Source organism: Notamacropus eugenii, chromosome 3 (genome assembly GCF_028372415.1).
Source record: "Notamacropus eugenii isolate mMacEug1 chromosome 3, mMacEug1.pri_v2, whole genome shotgun sequence".
NCBI lineage: Eukaryota > Metazoa > Chordata > Mammalia > Diprotodontia > Macropodidae > Notamacropus > Notamacropus eugenii.
In genome coordinates, this window is record NC_092874.1 from 120,476,226 (window position 1) to 120,495,869 (window position 19,644).

The 19,644-nt window shown below is 40.4% G+C and overlaps 1 protein-coding gene and 1 pseudogene across 2 annotated transcripts in view; both read right to left on the reverse strand.

Annotated features, from left to right (window-relative positions):
- The window catches only part of NRF1 (nuclear respiratory factor 1), a 143,640-nt gene that overhangs the window by 17,535 nt on the left and 106,461 nt on the right, over positions 1-19,644 (reverse strand). For both annotated transcript variants that reach the window (XM_072652756.1, XM_072652757.1), the window contains exon 10: positions 13,042-13,166. In XM_072652756.1, the coding sequence (XP_072508857.1) occupies positions 13,042-13,166 (125 nt within the window). The remainder of the gene's footprint in view (positions 1-13,041; positions 13,167-19,644) is intronic.
- Positions 9,686-11,162, reverse strand: LOC140533246 (alpha-enolase pseudogene; annotated as a pseudogene).

Genomic DNA, 19,644 nt, shown 5'->3' on the forward strand with positions numbered 1-19,644 from the left:
ATCAATAGTTGTAAACTTACGTATCACATAAGAAGATCTGTATATGTACAACAATGAAACCAATTCCTCAAGTGTCATATTAAACCTAAATACTGTATAAACATCAAATAACTGAAAACAACAACAACAACAAAAAAAACAGACTGAGAGAATTATTCAGTTAGAGAAATGATACTTGAAATTACTATTCTGGCTCTTTAAAAAAAATCCTGTCTTCTTCACTCCACCACATATGCAATCAATCAATTCACAGCTAATCTCTCACTTTTCATGGGAGAAGCAAATATCTCTGTATGTTTTATCCACAAACTCAATTTCATAAACACTTATCAAGGGCCTACTATGTGCAAGGCAGACAGTTAGGTGGCGTAGTTGACAGAGTGCCAAGCCTGGAGTTAGGAAGACTTGAGTTCAAATTTGGCTTCAGACACTTACTAGCTATTAGTAGTCACTTAACTGGGAAGGTCACTTAACCCTATTTGCCTCAGTCCCCTCAACCATAAAATGAGCTGGAGGAGGAAATGGAAAACCACTCCAGCATCTTTGCCAAGAAAACCTTGAACAGGGTCATAATGAGTTAGACATGACTAAAGAATAACAACAATGTATATGGCACCGTGGTAGATACTAGAGACACACAGATGAAAAATGACGCAGGTCTTACCCTTACAGGGTTTACAGGGTGCTTGGGGAGATGCCATATGTACACAGAGAAGGGGAAGTTGTGCACTGCAATGAGGAGCACCCTGGAGTGGAACTGAGGTGATCCAAGTGTGAATGCTCACTGTGCCACTTAATACCACTGAACCGTAATGTGTGCTGAGGTAGAAGAAGCCAGCAGAGAAGCAAAGACTTAAGGGGGCGTGTGTGTGTGTGTGTGTGTGTGTGTGTGTGTGTGTGTGTCTGAGAGAGAGAGAGACAGAAAGATGGAAGAGGGAGGAAATAGTGCTGTAAGGAGCAGAAAGGGGTGGGATTGAGAGTGTTACTGAAGAGAAAGTATGGTATCCATACCTGTATACCTAAACTGATAAGAAAATCAGTGATCCCAAATGACCAGTTCCGATAGGTAAAGACAGGGTCTCTAACTTCTTGTTATCTCAGGTGACCATTTGTTTTCCACATTCCACTTCACATTTGGGGGATGAATTTGATTGCTATATATTTAAAAAATATATTTGTTTGCTTCCAGGAAGTGTTATGAATATTATATTTCTGAAGTTAAAAAAAAGCATAGATATGATAGCTCTACTTCACAAAGCAACTATGCAAACAGCTTCTCACTAAGGGAAAGGTACAATAAGGCAACATGACAAACGAATGAAAAAGCATTTTATTAAGTGCTGTGCTAGGATAGAAAGAACATTGGCCTTAGAATCATGAGAGTGGCTTTAAATTCCTAATCCAACACCTCTTAGCTATCTAACTATGGGCCAAACCCTTCACTTCTCTATGCCTTGGTCTCCTCATCTGTAAAATGAAGTAATGCACATTTTACTGTCCTACCTCATAGGAATGTTTTGGAGGGGAAAGCAGTCTGTGACCCTTAAAATGCCGTACGAACATAAAATACTATTACTATTATTAAATGTTTTATCCCTCCTTATGGCTGCTAGGTATGCCTTTATTAATGAAATACAAAGTGACATTTTCTGGATGTCATATACTCATGTTGACTTATATTGAGTTTTCATCTAAGGCTGCTGCTTTGGGTTTCTTAAATTACACACACACACACACACACACACACACACACACACACACACACCCACCCACACACACACACACACACCCTGTTCTCTCCAACACCCTCCTCACTCAGTTGAAAAAGAAATAAAAACAAAAATCCCTGTTACAAATATGATTGAGCAAAACAAATTTCCACACTGGCCATCTTGAAAAAATATCCATGTCTCATTCTACCCTCTACAGTCCTTAATCTCTTTATTAGGAGGTGGGTAGGATATTTTACTATACGTCACCTGGAATCATGATTGATTATTACACTGATCTAAGAGTTTCTAATTCTTTCCAAGTTCTTTGTCTATACGATATTGTTTGTCTTCACCACTCTGCATTAGCTTATGTCTTCCCAGATTTCTCTGAAACCACCTCCAGCATTTCTTACGTACAGCACAACAGCATCCCATTCTTGCTCAGCCATTCCACCATTGTATCCCCTCATGCTTCCATTCTTTGTCACTTTGAAAAGAGCTACACGTATTTTTTTGTATATACCTTAGAGTTTGTTTTGCTTAGCACTAAATCTTTCCCTAAACCAAACCCTCCTCCCTCTAAATCCCCCTTTCCCTCCTATTTCCCCGTGAGTGAAATGTAGTTCTGTGTCTAAGGGCACTCTGACAAGTGGAATAAAGGGAGACACAGAGAAAGACAGGCAGAGAAGGAGAGAAAAGAAGAAAAAAAATTTGCATTCATTTTTCAACCAAAAGACAATGGTCCAGAAGCAAAACGGAATGGAATATTTTCCTAATATAAGACGTATTCAAATGCTTCCTCAGACAAAAACATTAGTGAGGAAAGGAAGCTAACTTAATTGGGAAAGTTAACAGAGAAGAATTTTACCTTCTTTTCCAGCATGGGGGTGGGGAGGGATACAGAGAGAAACATTCTCTGCTTTCAAGATGCCAGAACCCACTGCAGTAGTTTCACAGGACTCTAGCCAGCTTCCCATTCAGATCAGATTGCATCCTTCATAATGTACTCCTCCCCCACCCCTCTCCCAGTCCACAGCTCTGAGTCGTTCTCTCTTCTTTTCCTAATCAAGAAGAGATCTTTCCAGGTCTGTCTATCTAATCCTCCTTGTCTCCTTTAAAAAGAGATTTGTTGTTCTGCATGGGGAATACTGTCATACTACAGCTAATGATTTTCACTTTTTTTTAACTTATAGAAAAGGTAGTACTGAAATAGAATTTGACTGAGGTTTATCCTAGCACGCCACCCAGTTTATCTTCAAATTTCCTGCCAACAAAGAGGGTCAACAGTAGTTGCTTTTGTCTTATAGGAGTATGGCCTAAAAAAAAAATCTATAGGTTCCAATAGAAGCCATTCTTTTTTGGAGTTTAGTGGCCACATATTCTAAATGAAAGAAGTTGGCTCCAGGACCCTATGCTTAAATTCTAAAGGACAACAATCATCTTTTGCTTATAATTCCTAAATGGCATAATAGAACAGGGCAACTGTTTTAAATAAAGCAACACCATACATCATATTGGTTAAAATTACATATTCCTAATAAAAATTTTCAGTTATCACAAAACTTTATAATTTTCTAGTATTCCAGAACATGACATGGAAGTGATCCTGAGTTCTGAAAAGTCCTGCTGAAAGGAAAGGATTCAAATATGGGCCTGGTAACAGACTGTATGTCTGTTGTAGGACCAGCCTAGCTAAGTTTAGAGAAGCTTGTTAGTAGTCTGGCCTTAAGATACTGAATAATTTGGCCATGGGCAACCCTCAAAGATCATATATTAAAATCATTTTGGAGTAGAGATTTGCTAGGTTATGGGCATATGAACGAGATCACAGATGTTTGAAATATTCATGTTATAGTATAGTTCTATGTATAAACCTACCAGACAAACTAGGGAAGAAGGCAGTTAGAATTATAGACATAATAAATACTATTCCATGATGCTAGTGGGAATGATCAAGAAAAAACTGGAAAGAATTATCTCAAGAGGTGAACTGAAATGAGATAAAATTGTTGAGCTGGAGAGATTCAGGGAAGGTGTACTCTATCTGAGGTGTTATAAAGCCCGGGCTCATGACTCCAAGACTGTGTGAAGGGAGAGAGAAGGCCAGCACTACACAAAGAGAGTAAGATGATATGACCAAGGTCAAGTAGGGCAAGCACCTGGAGGATTTTAAATAATAACACTAATACCACCTTGTGTTTCACTAGATCACAGGGCCAGAAAGGGCCTCCAGTCTGTCCTCATTTAGATCCTGCTTTCTCTCTGAGGTGAGCTATGCATGGTGCTTTGATTTCATGTACTTTTGGTGCTCTGGAACAATCAAGATAAAGTTTATAGATGGGGATGGAGCACCTAGCAAGGTGAGGCATGTCTGGTAATCACACTGCACTATGATGGTGACTGGAAATCATTTCAAGTTGCCCATGGTACATGAAAGTCACCTGACATATGTTGGTGGAAGATCTAAAAGAAACAACTCCATATTCCACAGACTTAAATGGAACTCTTTCTTTACTAGGCCATACAGTGAGAAGGACATGGAATTCAGTCTTGGCCTAGAACTGACTGGGAAGTGTTTGGCAATATGTGAAACTAGGGAGCGGTGTTTAGTGTTTGCCCCCCTTTCCTCATCATACAATAAATCCAAGAACAGCAATTCCCCCTCCCTAGGTAATATCATTGTTACCATCACCCACTATATTATTTTCCTCCTAAGGCAGATGAGGGATTTGAAAAGAGAGCCCCTGAGAATGATAAATGGCTAGTGTTGAGGGCTTGGGGGGAAGGGGGCAGGGCAGGGAATGAGGCCTGGAAAGGAGGTACTCCTCAGGATTCAGTTATGCTCATCTCTCTTTTCACCCATTCAGAGAAGACACAGATTTACCCTCTCACCTGGGTAGTCTTGGTAGATATGGTGTCTCAGCTATCACCTTTGGATGCCACATTCCTTTCCTTTAATCCATTTACTCCTCTTGTACCTTTAACACTCATACATATAGACACTTTATCTCTATCCCCCTTTCAAAAAATTATATGTATTCTGTTGTTCAGTCACTTTCAATCATGCCTGACTCTGTGTCACTCCATTTGGGGTTTTCTCAGCAAAGATACTGGACTGGTTTGTCATTTCCTTTTCCAGCCCATTTTACAGATGAGAAAACAGAGGCAAACAGTTAAGTGACTTGCCCAGAGCCATACAACTAGTAAGTGTCGCATTTGAACTCAGGTCTTTTTATTTTTTTTAATGCAGTAATAAGTATAACTATTATCATAGCTAAAAAGTAAATGAGAACTTTTCCCTATGAGAAAGGAAAAACAAACCAAACCAGGAGTTCTTTGTTTGCTTGTTTGAGTGCTATTAAATAAAAATAATGAGTTGAAAAGTATGAGGAAGAGCTATAGAACTCAGTACATAAGGATAATGATGTATATATGGTATACTACCTCATTGTTACTTGCCTAGACTAATGCAATTGCCTCCTGATAAGTTTTTTTAGCTCTACTCTCTTCCTCCTCCAATCCACCCCTTCACACCTTAATAATTTTCCTTGTGTATAGACCGAGTCATGCTACTCCTCTGCCCAAGACTTCCCTAGCTCCTTGCTACCTTTTCAGATTCTTCCACTGGGCATGTAAAGCCTTTTAAGATCCCAAAACATCCCACACTCCATGCCTTATCTCATATACATCCCTTTGCATACATTCTCCATTCCATCCAAAATTGCTGCCATTAAATTGGTGGGTTTCATATGCTGGAACAGGCAGGTGAACCTGCATTTGCTTGGAAGGGCAATTTGCCTCAACAAGAATCTCAGACTACACAGTGTCTCGGTGCTGTCACTTACTAAGTTAAGCCCTTTTTGGGGAGAGCCTGATCAAGGCTGAGCTTTTCAACAGCCAGGCTGCTGTGGAAAGGCTGGGCCAGAACAAAAGGGAACATATTGCAGTGAAGACAAATGGGGAGGGCTGCTGGCTATTTCTTTAAATGTAATGTTAATACCTTGTAATCAGCTTTAATTTTTAAACAGACTCGACCCTCCAGTCCATTTCCCCCTAATTCAGGGCACATGGAAGGTACAAAATAGCAGCAGCCATGACAGCTGGGGGTCTCTAAGTCCTCAGTGTCTGATAATGGAAGATGTGTTAGACAAGTCCTCTTGGGAACAGCAAGGGAGGGGTCTGGGAGTTGGAGAAGGGCTGTAGTTAGGACTGGGGAGAGAGATTAGCTAGATGAGTTTAGGAAGGAGCACAAATTCTCCAAACATTCCATTTTACTAGACCAGAAGTTGCAAGGACAGAAACAGTCAAGCAGCTAAAATGACTCCACAAGACTAACGCTTGTGGGTGACAGACTCTGGAGCCTACTGGGTCTGAATGCTCTTGGCCATCAACTACTTCCTCATTAAAGCAGATTTCCCATTTATTAAGGAGTCCCTCCAGAAATCATATGGCAATTATCAAGACATAGACATGTTAAATGATCAGCATATGTGTTGTAAGGTGGCCTGCCTGGCACCAGCACGTGGATCATGTAGCAAAAGAACAACAGGTTCTGTGAATTCTGCAACTGGAGAAACTGCACACCGTGCACTGCCCAGGAACCCTCTGGGATGGACCCTTTCATCCCTGGTGTTAGTTCTCAGTAAGCCCAGTTATTAAAGGGGCAGTCTGGGTGTGTGTGTGTGATTCAGGGTTAAGAACTAATATGGCCTATTTTTAGCTCTGGCTGATGGGCAGAGAAGCACTAATCAGTAGAAAACGCCACATCATCTGTGCTACTGTCAAGGCAAACCAAGGCAGCCAGACTTTGGCCATGCCAAAGGTACAAGTAGGGGGACTATTCAGAGTTGTTGTTGTTCATTCGTGTAGTTCAACTCTTCATGACCTCACAAACGGTTTTCTTCACAAAGACACTGAAGTGGTTTGCCATTTACTTCTCTAGTGGATTAAGGCAAACAGAGAGTAAAAGACTCTTCCAGGGTCACACAGCTAGTGAATGCCAAATCTAAACTCAGGTCTTCCGAACTCCGGGCCCAGTGCTCAAAGAGCACAGTTAAGGCTAAATGGCTGAAAGTCCTTTGGAAGAGGGTTAGGAGACTTGAAAGAATTTCATTTGCTGGACACATGGAAGCAGTCATCCCCACTTCTGAGACCCAAGGGTAGACAGTTGATATCACAGACACAAGAGGACCCCAAGCGGTAGAAAGTACAATAAAGTGTAGCATGATAATGAGATAAGGAGACAAATATTGAGAAAGCAAAGACATCAGCTTGTTGGTATGTTATCCCCCCTACGGAAATTCTACATGAATGGGGAATTGATCAATGCTGCCCTCTTGGGTTCAAAAAAGAATATGATAAGAGACTGCTGAAAAACCAAACTGAAAAATTAAAATTTCAAAAGCACAAAAGCTCAGTTTTCATCTTTGCTTAAACCAAAGACATATATTTGTGCAAACAAATTATGTTCATTTACTGAACTGATAGACACATCTTCCTAAGCTACATACAGACTTCTGGGAGACATTTTATAACAATTTGATCTTGGGAAAACCTGCCCTATTGCCAGGACAGAGTTGCCTTTAGAGAAATTAACTTTTCATTATTTAAATCAGTTTGCAGAATATACAGACTCTTACTTCTTTTTTTTTTGCCTTTTGTCTCTGGACCATGGATCGTCCACTTTAAATCCAACAATTTTACATGTTCTGTCACTCAGATTTACATCAGACGTGTCCAATCAGTTGGCTAATTCTGTCATTTCTGCCTCTAAAATCTCTCAGAATGTTCCCTTCTCTCCACTCACATGTTCTTCAACATGTTCATTAATATGCCTCAGTTCTGTCATTTGTAAAATGGAGATAATGACAGCATCCACTCTCAGGCTGTTGTCAGGACCACCTGAGACATCATTTGTGAAGCACAACGTCTGGCACACAGTAGGCGTTTAATAAAAGCTTATTTCTTCCCTTCCATGAACAATGCTAGCCCTCAGCATAACTGTCAAAATGGGCTATTTTCCTCTGGCATACATTCCTCTCTCTCTGCCCTTCTTTCCTATACCCTTTTCCTCCTTTTCACTATCCTCTCCTCAGTAAGAAATGGATCTCACTCAGACTAGGCTGAGGGGAGGGAAAGTTATGTGTAGATAACAGGACTTCTAGGTGTATTTTTGCATTTAAAATGGTTAAAAGAGAGTAACAGACCAAAGGATGGCATCACGAACTAAAATGTCGTTGACAGAAATAGAGGCACAGGCACGAACTAATGATATGATTAGGGACCTTGCCCGCCTGCTGTTCTTCCAGCACTGGGCAAGCCTATTGGTATTTCAATGGCACCAACACACACTGAACATCCATGAAAATATTCAGATTGAGTAAGAGTGTGAAAAGGTAGCCTAAGACTTCTCTAAGCCCAGAGGGAACACAGAGAGTATAAAATAACTGTGAGGCTATTGTTGTAATACTGTTCAATTATTCTTTGCCTGTTTCTAAATTAGACTTGTGGGCCCAGAGTTTGGTATTTTTCTATGGGTAGCACACATCTGGAAAATGCCATTGTCCTACAGTCTTTTACTCTGAATCCCAAAATTGTCCCCCACATCATCCCCTACTCCCTTATTCGTTACCAGCTAAAGCTGTACAGATAGGCCCCATAAGCCTACTTCTTATTTTCTCTCAATGAATTTCTCCTCAGCCCTAGGCCAGAAAGATAGTTGAATCATCAAAGGGGGGTACTCTGCCAGTAAGATCTAGGTTAAAACAATATTTTCTGGAATTGGGGTCTTTTTTCCTCTAGTAATGTTTATTTCCAGGCCAGTTAAAAACAATACATAGTTCAACTATATTTGCTGGGTTTTCCTGATAGAAGTACTCAGGTGATGGTAGCTCAGTTCTCAGGAAAAAATTTGTTTTTGTGTCTGTCATCACAGAAGTGACAAATGCTGGCATCACAAAGTAATTTGCAAGGATAAAAAAAATCCCAAATAGTCATCACCAGCTCAAACTCTGCCTGTCTACATGGGGGAAAAAGCTAGTTTAAGTTCCCAGGGTTTGGGTTTTTTTATTTTTATTGTTCTGATTTTACTTGATACTGGCCAAGTTCAGCCTCTAGGGTCTTAAGGTGCAGGCAAAATGGCTGTTCTTCATTTATCATTGCTATGACAAAATACGATACAATCTGATGACCTTACAGGGCAGGAAAGGCAAAACATATTGAATTAAATTCAACAAATATTTATTAAGCACCTGCAATGTGCAAGACATTGTGCTAGACGCTAAGACAGACAAAAGTCAAACAATGTCTACTGTCAAGGAATTTAAATACTACTGTACTACATGTATGCAGATGAGTAAATACAAATACAAAGTAAAGTAATAAGACAGAGACACAGAGAGACACATCAAACTGGTGGTGGGAGATGAAGAAAGGCTTCCCAGTGAAGGGGACACTTGAGCCTTGAATGAAGGATAATGATTCTAAAAAAAGAGAGATGAAGAAGCAGGAAGAAGAGAAGGAGAAGGAGGAGGAGAAGGAAGAGTGAATTCCAGAGATAGGAGAGGGCTTGTTTGAATGTGCAGAGGTGGAAGAACAAATGTTGAGTTCAGGGAAAATGATAATTACAAGCTTCAAGGCTAGAATTCAGCAAATCCCAGTAGTCACATGTTAGAAAGCTATCCTAGCTCTTCTTCTTCTTTTTTTGGGGGGGTTACTGAATCCTTTTATTCTGCACACAGAAGCCACTAAGGATTTGGCCTGTAGGCTTGTCAGGCTGCATCACAACTAGGGTTGGGAGTGAGAATAGGTCAATCTATCCCAGTCATAAGATGATAAAGGGTCTTCTGACAGAGAGCCAGATGATCAGGTAGCCTCCGGTATAAAACAGTTCTAATGAAGCAGTGAGAACATCACAGAAAGGTTGAAAGGACAGGGAAGTTAAGCAGCAGAGGCCCTTGCCCCCAAAACAAGACTGATCTAGCACTTGGTGCTGCCCATTCCTAGCACAGGAGCAGACTTCTATAGAGGTGACTGGTGTCTGAGAACTCTTAGGCTTCCTAGCCACAGAGCTTACTTGGCCCGAGGGTTTCTGAAGTTCCTTCCAGCAAATTTAGCCTTGCTGCCCAGCTCTTCCTCAGTTCTGAGAAGCTGGTTATGCTTGGTCAGATGCTCATATCGGCAGGGGGCACCAGTCTTGATCTGGCCCAGTACAGAGACCCACCACCAGGTGTGCAATGAAGGTATCTTCAGTCTCCCCAGAATGATGGGAAACCATTACTCCCCATCCATTGGATTGGGCTAGCTTGCAGGCCTGGAGAGATTCAATCACGGAGCCAATCTGATTCACTTGGAGTAGGAGGCCTTCTCATTCACAGCCTTTTTAATTCTCTTGGCAGTGGTCACTGTGACATCATCTCCTACCACCTGGATGCTGGCAGTAGCAGTGAAATTTTTCCAAGCTTCCCAATCATCCTGATCAAAGGGATCTTCAACAGACACTACTAGGTAATCCTTGATGAAGGTCCTGTAGAGGTCCTCAAGCTCAGAAGGGGAGATGGATCTGCTGGAATCATCGGGAGACTTGAAGTCCAAGTCATATTTCCCAGATTGGAAGAATTCAGAGGCAGCACCATCCATGCCAATTACAACCTTATCAGTATAGCCAGCCTTACCAATAGCATTCTTTAGCAGGTCCAGAGCTTCTTCATTCTCCAAGATGTTAGGAGCAAAGCCACCCTCATCCCCTGTGTTGGTGGTGTCCTGTTCATATTTCTGCTTAATCACACTCTTCAGGTTGTGGCAGACCTCAGCTCCAATGCACATGGCCTCTTTAAAGTATAAAGGCCTCCAACAGGGAGGATCATGAACTCCTGCATGGCCAGCTTGTTACCAGCATGGGGGCCACCACTGATCACGCTGAAGGCTGGAACTGGCAGGATGACTTCATCGTTGCCTGCAAGGTCAGCAATATGACGGTACAGGGAGACACCTTTCTCAGCAGCTCCAGCCTTACAAACAGCCAGAGATACTTCCAAAATGGTATTTGCACCAAATTTAGATTTATTCTCAGTGTCATCCACCTCTATCATCAATCTGTCGATCTTCTCTTGCTCCACAATATTCAATTTCTTGCTAATCAGGGTCAGGGCAATAGTTTTATTGATGTGCTCAATCGCTTTTGAGACACTTTTCCCCATGTAGGGTGTCTTATCATTGTCTTGGAGCTCCAGGGCTTCATGGATACCAGCAGAAGCACCGCTGGGCACAGCAGCTTGGAACTGACCTTTCTCAGTGTAGAGAGCAACTTCAACAGCAGGGTTTCCACAAGAGTCAAAGACCTTCTTGCCTGGATCTTGTAAATAGACATGTTGAGTTTCTGGATAGGGCTTCCTCTGCTGGATTCAGAGAACAGAGGATGAAGCTATCCTAGATCTTCTAACACCTACTGACTTATTTGGTTACAGACCAGAGTTTCCTTCTCTCCTAGTTGCAAAAAAACAACCTGAATCTCCAAAATGGAGGCACAATTATAGAGCATCCAGAGATATGCAGAATTGGCACGGACTGACTTTATTATTTACATCCTGGCTAAAAGGTGGAGTGAAATGCAACAACTATTGCTTGATCTGTTATCAAAAAAGTTGGGGTTGGGAGAGACTGAGTAATAAGAGTTCAGCCACAATTCTGACCCCCCACCCTAGAAAGGGAAAGACAGTCAGAATATACAATGAAATCTCTTGTCAATTTATCCAGGAAAATATTTTGGCCAGTTATAGAATAACAGCAACAATTGCACTTCCAATGAATATTACATAAAGAGATCATTCTTTTCCTTTAAAGGTGGTGCTGGTTTTTTTTTTTCTGGATTCTTAAAATGAACACTCAGAGTAGGTGATAAACATGGGCAGATTAAAATGAGGATGAGACTTTGCAAACTTTTTCTTAATTAGATTTATGATTCATTTGATTCTGAACATGATCATTCTCGGATGCATGCAGTACATCAATGTTTTGGGGTCTGGAGCTTGATGCAGTCTGGTGACTTCAGTTGGGCCATCTCACTAAAGCCCAGAGTTCTAGAGAAATGGGCAGGTTAGTTTAGTACCTGATTTTTTCCCCTGTCTTATAAAACATTAAAATGCTTTCTGTGTTTGGCCCTTCTGGAGGATGTAATCATTCCCTTTCCTTATCACCCCTCACATTATCTCATGTGATATACCTTACTCTTTTTTCTTTGGTTATCAATGCCTCTAGAAAGCTTCTTGTCAATATAGTACATTGGTCTACTTGTTTTCATTTCAGTACCACAAAGCAACAAAAAAAACTCCCAAACTACGTAGCTTCATTTAACTACAAAACCAGGATAAAAATAACAAAGAATTGGTTTTCCTTTTTGGTTCAGTCTTTGCAATAACTTTCTTGGGGAAGTCCCAATACTGAGTAACCCATCTATAAAGCTGAATTGGAATTGGGTAGTTTTTGCTACTTAGTGGACTTTGTCCCTTTCAAAGAAGTCATGAATCACAGTGGCACTCACAAAGCTGAAGAGGTGAGGGGGAATGGTGGTGTGATTACATACTGCTAACCAGACCCAGAAATTCTAAGTGAGTCGACAGAAATTAGGAAGCAGATGTAACATGGCAAGTGAAAGAGTGATACTGACCAAGTGTGGGACAGGTTATTCTCACAGACATGAGTGGGGACAACTGTACTGAGGTTATCAGAACTTAACCATACTAACTACAGCACATCAGGCCATAGAGGGAAACTGACTCACCACAGGAGCAGTGGGCAAATCTTTGGAATTAACATGAGGCAAATGGTACCATGACACATTCTATCCTGCTTTAACTACTGAAAGACTGACAGAGTCCCCAACAGCAAAGCCTCTTTCAAATAAACAATTAAGCAGCTGTCACTATGGCATATTCTTCCAGGAAAACACTTCCCCAAGTTGCCTTCCACTGATGATTGAGATTAAAGGTTACTAGGACTATAGGAGCTCATCAGGACCCACGGATGGGATCTTGTAAGGGCCAGAAAAGTAATCAGGCTTCTTCCATTTTTAAATTACTTTTCAAAGTCTTAATGAGAGAGATGGACAGAAGCTTAGGCCACCTCCCACAGGAGACCAAAGGATCCCCAGGCATTAACTACTTGCCACAAAGAAAAGCACTCTGTGGTTACTACTCAAACCAAAGCTTAATCTCCTTTTTTTCTTTCTCTTTTTTTTGGGGGGTGGAGTAGGGTTGTTTTTGCTGTCAGTCATGTCTTGAGAGTTTAAGTGGAAACAGGGAAGAAATTCAATCAAATATTTATACCCTCTTACCATTAGCATCCTGGACTCCAGTAAGTGCTCCTACGGCTGCTGCGGTTTCCCCAGACAGGACGATCTGTCCTCCCCCTTGCAGTGTGGCTTCAGCCAGTGTGGCGACAGCATGGGCGGCGGCTTCACTGTAGGCATGAGATTAAGAGAGGAGGAGGTATGAGATGAAGAGAGCCATGATGCTGAAGCAAGACAGAAGACCTTCCCCCACCCTCTCACCACTAACCGTCTTGGACCCTACTGTGACCCCCTTGACCAAGGGCTTAATGGCAAGTCCATGAAACCAATGAATGGCTTTAAAAATGCTAATGGATAAAACCAAAAGCAGTTTAAAAAATTAAAAATGCCTAAAGAAGTATGCATTTTGGAATGGAAAGGGATAATCATGATTTTTCTCCTCCTTATCAACATCAATTAGCATTTGCTGAGTGCTTACAAATACAGTGGGAATTGTGATCCATAAGCCACTGGTCTTCACTGCTAATCCTTCGGCTTTCCTTTTTCCTTCTCTGCTATAATAACACAAGCAGCCCATTGGAAATAGGCTTTTCTGTAGCAAAAGCAATGGATTACAGGAATGAACAACCCTAGGAATCATCAATAGCTAGCCTTGCTAGCATTTCACTAATGGTAAATAATAACTTGGTTATTAATTCCAGTGAAATCACAAAGGTGGCTGGGGAGATAGCTTAACTTCTATGTCCACTCCCAAGTTTTTCTCAGGTCTCCCCATCTTATCTTTGGCCCCCTTCACCTCACACTAACCATGTAGGCATCCTCAAAGATTTTTATTAATAATTTAAAATGATCAGTAAATGCTAAAGCTTCTTCATTTTTACAGACACAGCAAAACGATAGCCCTCTTTGCTGCAGTCCAGACATCTGTGGAATGGAGGGAGAGGCCTGTTCACTAGTAGCAGCTCCCTTTCTAGCCACTTGCACACCATCTTCCCCCTCTTGTTTTCTACATCCTAAATTCATGTGTGTTTCTTCCCAGAATGAGCAATGGGGGCAATCCTTTAACTTCGGCTAACGAGACTACCGAAAAGTAGGCGAGGTAGAACAGAGCGGGACATTTTAAATTTGTACAGATACAACATGATACAAATGACGCCAAGTCACAGACCTTTACATCTATAGAAGTCAATTAGTTTTATTCTGTTCTGAGTCTACACACTTTGCCACAGCTCTGACTAACCATCTTGAAAATTCATGCCACTGACTTATCCCAAGTAGCCTTGGGTGAGGGACTGTGGATGACTTAGGGAATGTCTACTGCTGCTAGCAGGAAACCTAGAACCCTGCAAAGCACTGCAGGTTCCCCTTTGTTGTCTCATCACAGTATAAAGGCGACCCTGGCTTCTCAAAAGTATGGTGGCTTGGGGCAAACTCTTTCACATCCTGAAAAATCTAGTGACAGACACAATCATCAATCAAACATGCATTTATTAAGGGACTATTATATTCAGGCATTATGCTAGGGGTACTGGAGATATAAACTCTTCTTTTCCCCCAAAAGTTGCCATCCTCATGGAGCCTAAGGGAGAACAATACATACGTAGGAAATTAAATACAAAATAAATTTGAAGTAATTTCTGGGAGGCAGGGCACTATCAAATGCAGGGATTAGGATGGACTCCCTATTTTCTAAAAAAAGGCATTTTAGGTGAAGGAAGCTATAAAGGAGGGAAAACACACAGGAAAAATAGCCTATGTGGTGATGAGGCAAAAGATGAGGATATATATTGAAAGTAGAATGGACAAGATTTGGCCAATAATTGGATATGAAGGAAAGATATTAGACATGTTGTGTTTATGACGTTTATGGGATATCCATTTGGAAATGTCTAAAATGCAACTGGTGAAAAAGCACCAGTGTTCAGGAGTGAGATTAAGGCTAGATATATCAATGTGGGAATCTACTGAATAGAGGTGATAGCTGAACCCAGAGAGGCTGATGAGATCACTAAGAGTGTAGAGGAAAAAGACAGGAGGGGACAAGGCTGATGGTTCAGCAAAAGAAATGGAATGGAATGGAAATGCTGGTGCAACCAGCAGGATGAAAACCAGGAGAGCAATGTCATGAAAATCTCAACTGTGTGTCTGCTGTCAGAAGACCAGTCTAGCCAAGTTAATTTGATTAGTAGTATTTTAAAAGTAAATGCTGGAAATGTACTTGGGTATTACAAAAAGAAATGCATTTTAAAGCAATCATCTACATACACTTGTATTTTACCGATGATAACTTTGAACCATCACAATGGGTACCTGGAAATTATGGGCTCATTACCCTAAGGCAGGCTACCTGGTGATGATTTTTCCCCCCACAGAAAGGTTACAATCTGCAGAGGTTAAAGGAATCCTTGCAAAATGAAATCAAAGATCCTTCAACTACTGAAGTATAGTAGTACATAATTAATAGCAGGTTAACAGTATTGCTTTCATATATTACATCATCCCAGAGACGTCCTAGAGAACAGAAGTATTCCTGTGGGAACCCAATACATAAGTGATCCCATTCTATCCCATCTTCTCTAGGAGATGCTCCCTCTTTCATTATTCTCAATAATCTTCAAGCTTTCCCTGTCTACTGGCTGTTTCCCTACTGACTATAAACATGTCCATGTGTCCTTCCTCAAAAAACCCTCACTTGATCTGTCCATCCCCACTAGCTATTGTCCTATAGCTCTCCTTCCTTTCATGGCTACAATTAGTGCCTCCACTTCTTTTCCTCTCATTCTCTTAATTCTTGGTGGTCTGGCTTTCCAGGAAATCTTATCATTCAACCGAAGCAGCTCTCTTCAAAGTTAGCAATGATCTTCTTTTGGAGACTCACTTCTCAAAGTTTTTTGACACTACTCTCCAGGTTCTCCTCCTGTCAGACTGCTCCTTCTCAGTCTTCTTGAATGGGTCTCCACTGGGGTCACATCCACTAACTGTGAGTATCCCCAAGGCTCTGTCCTGAGTCCCCTTCTCCCTCTACATCATTCACAAGAGCTCATCAGTTTCCACAGTTTCATTTAGGGCCTCTATGATAATGATTCTCCAATCTATCCAGCCCTAACCTCTCTCTTAACTTTTGGTCTTCAATCTGTAATTGCCTATTGGATATCTTGAACTGGATGACCCATAGGTATCTTAAACACAACTCATTATCTCTCCCCCAAGCCCTCCTGTCTTCTTAACTTTCCTATTGCTGTTGAGGACACCAACATCCTCCTACTCACTTAGGCTTGAAATCTAGGCATCATCCTCAACTTCTTAATCTCTTACCCTCTGTATCCTAACTTCAAAATCCTGTTGATTTTAGCCTCTGATGCTGCTATTAACCTAATACAGGCCCTCATCACCTCATATCTGTACTACTGGAATAGCTTTCTGGTTGGTGTCTGTGCCTCAAGTCTCTCCCATTCCAATCTGGCTTCTACTCAAAGTGATCTTCCTAAAGTACAAGTCAGATCATGTCATTGCCTTATCCAATCAACTTCAGTGGCTCCCTATTACCTTGAGGATCAAATAGAAAACTCTGCCTGGAATTTAAAACTCTTTATAATCAGGCCTCTTCCTATCTTTCCAGTCTTCTTACACAGACATCATATAGTCTGTGATAAAAGAACACAGGACTCCTTACTGTTCTCACACAAAAGAATCTTCTGACTAAGTACATTTTCACTGGTTTTCCCCCAGTCTGGGAATTCTCTCCCTCTTTATTTCTATCTCTTCATCTCCCTTGGCTTCCTTCAAGCTCCCATTTAAAATCACACTTTCTACTGGAAATCAAGGGGATGCCCCTCAATTGGGGAATGGCTGAATAAATTATGGTATATGAATGTAATGGAATACTATTGCACCATAAGAAATGAGGAAGAGGAAGACTTCAGAGAGGCCTGGAAAGACTTATATGAACTGATGGTGAGTGAAAGGAGCAGAGCCAGGAGAACTTTGTGCATAGCTATGACCACAGTGTGTAAGAGTTTTTTCTGGTAGACTTGGAACTTCATTGCAATGCAAGGACTTAAAAAAATCCCCAATGGTCTTTTAAAGCAAAATGCCTTCTATATTCAGAGAAAGAACTATGGAATTCAATTGCAGAATGTAACAAATCATTTTCTTTCGTATTATGTTTTGGTTTGTTATATGATTTCTCCCATTCATTTTAATTCTTCTACACAGCATGACTATAGTGAAAATGTATTTAATAGGAAAATATGTGTAGAACCTACATAAAATTGTAATGCCATCTCAGGGAGGGCGTGGAGAGGGGGAAAGTAGGGGAAAAAAAATCTAAGTTATATGGTAGTGATTGTAGAACACTGAAAATAAATAAAATTAATAAAAAAAAAAAAAGAAAAAATCCCCCTAAATTTCTGTTGCCTTCCCTCTGTTGATCATTTCCAACTTATACTGTACACATCATGTTGTCTCCCCCATCAGACTGAGCTGTCCGTGAGGACAGGGACTGTTTTTACCTTTCTTTTGTATCCTGGGAGGTTGGCACAGTGCCTGACACAGGGTAGTCACTTAATAAATGCTTTTTGACTGATAATGAACAACAGAATCACATTAAAAATGTTAAGTTGTTCCCTCCTTGCCATTAATACCAACCATTACTTAAATATGGGAAAATGAACATCTAACTTATATTCCAGTTATCTAGCTATTTATTCAGCATTGGTAATTTACTCCACATGTGAGAAGAAGCCATTTATTGTAATTTCCAGGTATCCATTATAATGGATAAAAGTTCCCATTCACATCATACTCATACTGATGCAGATTTACATGACTTAAAATACATTTACCTTTGCATACTTAAATGCATCTACCTTTACAATACAGGTTCTTAATTTTTTTTTTAAATGAATTTCATGTTAGAAAAAATACAGAACAAGACCACTAGGGTTAAGTACAACAGCTCATATGAAAACCAAGTCCGTTATCTTTATACTGGAGGAGGCTTCTTAGTGTTTTAATAGCAACAGGCAGCTATTTAACAGCAGCTGAAATCTGAACTCTGAGTAGAGTGGAAAAGCTGATCCAGAGTTAAAACAGGGACCATTATTTAGCATTTACATGGTAGTTTATAATTTCATAAGTATTAATCACTCATATAATTAATAATTTCTTAGTAACTTATTTTCAAATATTCTTAATATTCTAAAAAAAAAAATCTGCCAATAAATAATGTTATAGTCAAATTTACAGCATCCAATTACTGCTTAAAACAATGAAAACATTTCATGGCCTGACCTAGTATTTCATGCAAAGCTGAAAAACATGCTATTAGAGTGTAGTGTAGCTGCGCCATATTTTATGGCAGAGGATATAAAAGGGTGGTTGAAGGAAAAGCACAACCTTTTATTTCCAGTATTCTTAGTTACTACTCCCTCCTTACATTACAGCACAATTTATGATATCACAGCAATCTTCTCCATAACACTCAAAGTGATGTCACATAGAGTAGTGGTCAAGATGGAATTCTGAGGCTCTGGATTCAGGGTTATTCTGAACCTTTAAAAATGAGCAAATTTAGACTACCATGATCTATTCTAAAAATAGCTGTACCTGCTAATACTCTTTGGAATCGTCACACCTCCTTCTATTCTCTTGGCCTTTCTAAGGGTCCTGGGGAATGTAGAGATTCTGAAGTTGACAAGAGCTCTCCACATCTTCAAAGGAAGCTAAACTAGTTCACACTCCTTTATTTGGCTTTACCTCGAGCTCTCAATGCATCCCAGAACCTCATACAAGCAGAAATCTGCAGAGAGGCTAACCACACTATGGCCTTTGTGCATGACGGGAAGAAACCCAAACCAAAACAGTCTCTCTGTGAACAAATTGAGAGACCAGGTCAAAAGATCGACCAGGTTACCCACCTGCTCTGTTTGATGGGTAAGTATAAACAACATTAGCTAATCACTTGGCATGAGGTAGAGAAATACAATTATGACTTCTTGTGGTCAACTAGCCCTGTCACTTTCAAACCAATTTTTCACACTACACATTACAGAACGAATATAAACATAACCAAATGCGCTGATAGGAAAAATTACTACTAAGAAAGAAATGGAATACAGAAATATCACTGCCTTAGACTTTTGGAGGTCCCTGGGGTCTTGGTCAGATGTGCAAGATCAGACAAGATAATATAAAATAAAATCCTAGCAAGATAAATGCATATTCATTCATTCCTTCAATAGACATTTACTGAGCACACACCCTGTGCCAGGAATTAGGCAAGGCACATCGAAGAACAAATTCTGTAAAGGAACAGATTTAAAGAAAAGGAATATAAGAGTGTCAACAACTGAAGCTGGGAATTTCTCATGTGCAAAAAAAAAAAAGAATGTTTATATTCATTTTATTTTCTGGGTAGCTCAGGCTAGATAACTAAAGTTAGACACAGAAGGCCTAATAAAAATTTCTGGAGAACTGGTCATTGATGATGCCTTCCTATCTGTAAGGATGGTTTAAGGCAATGATTCCCAGGCTTTCTGAAGCTATGATATTCTATTGCCATTTGTGTGAGGAAAAAAACCTCTTACTAAAAGTGTTATTTGGCCAAACCTCTAGTAAAGGTAATTTGGTGAGAGAACTGAAGACTCT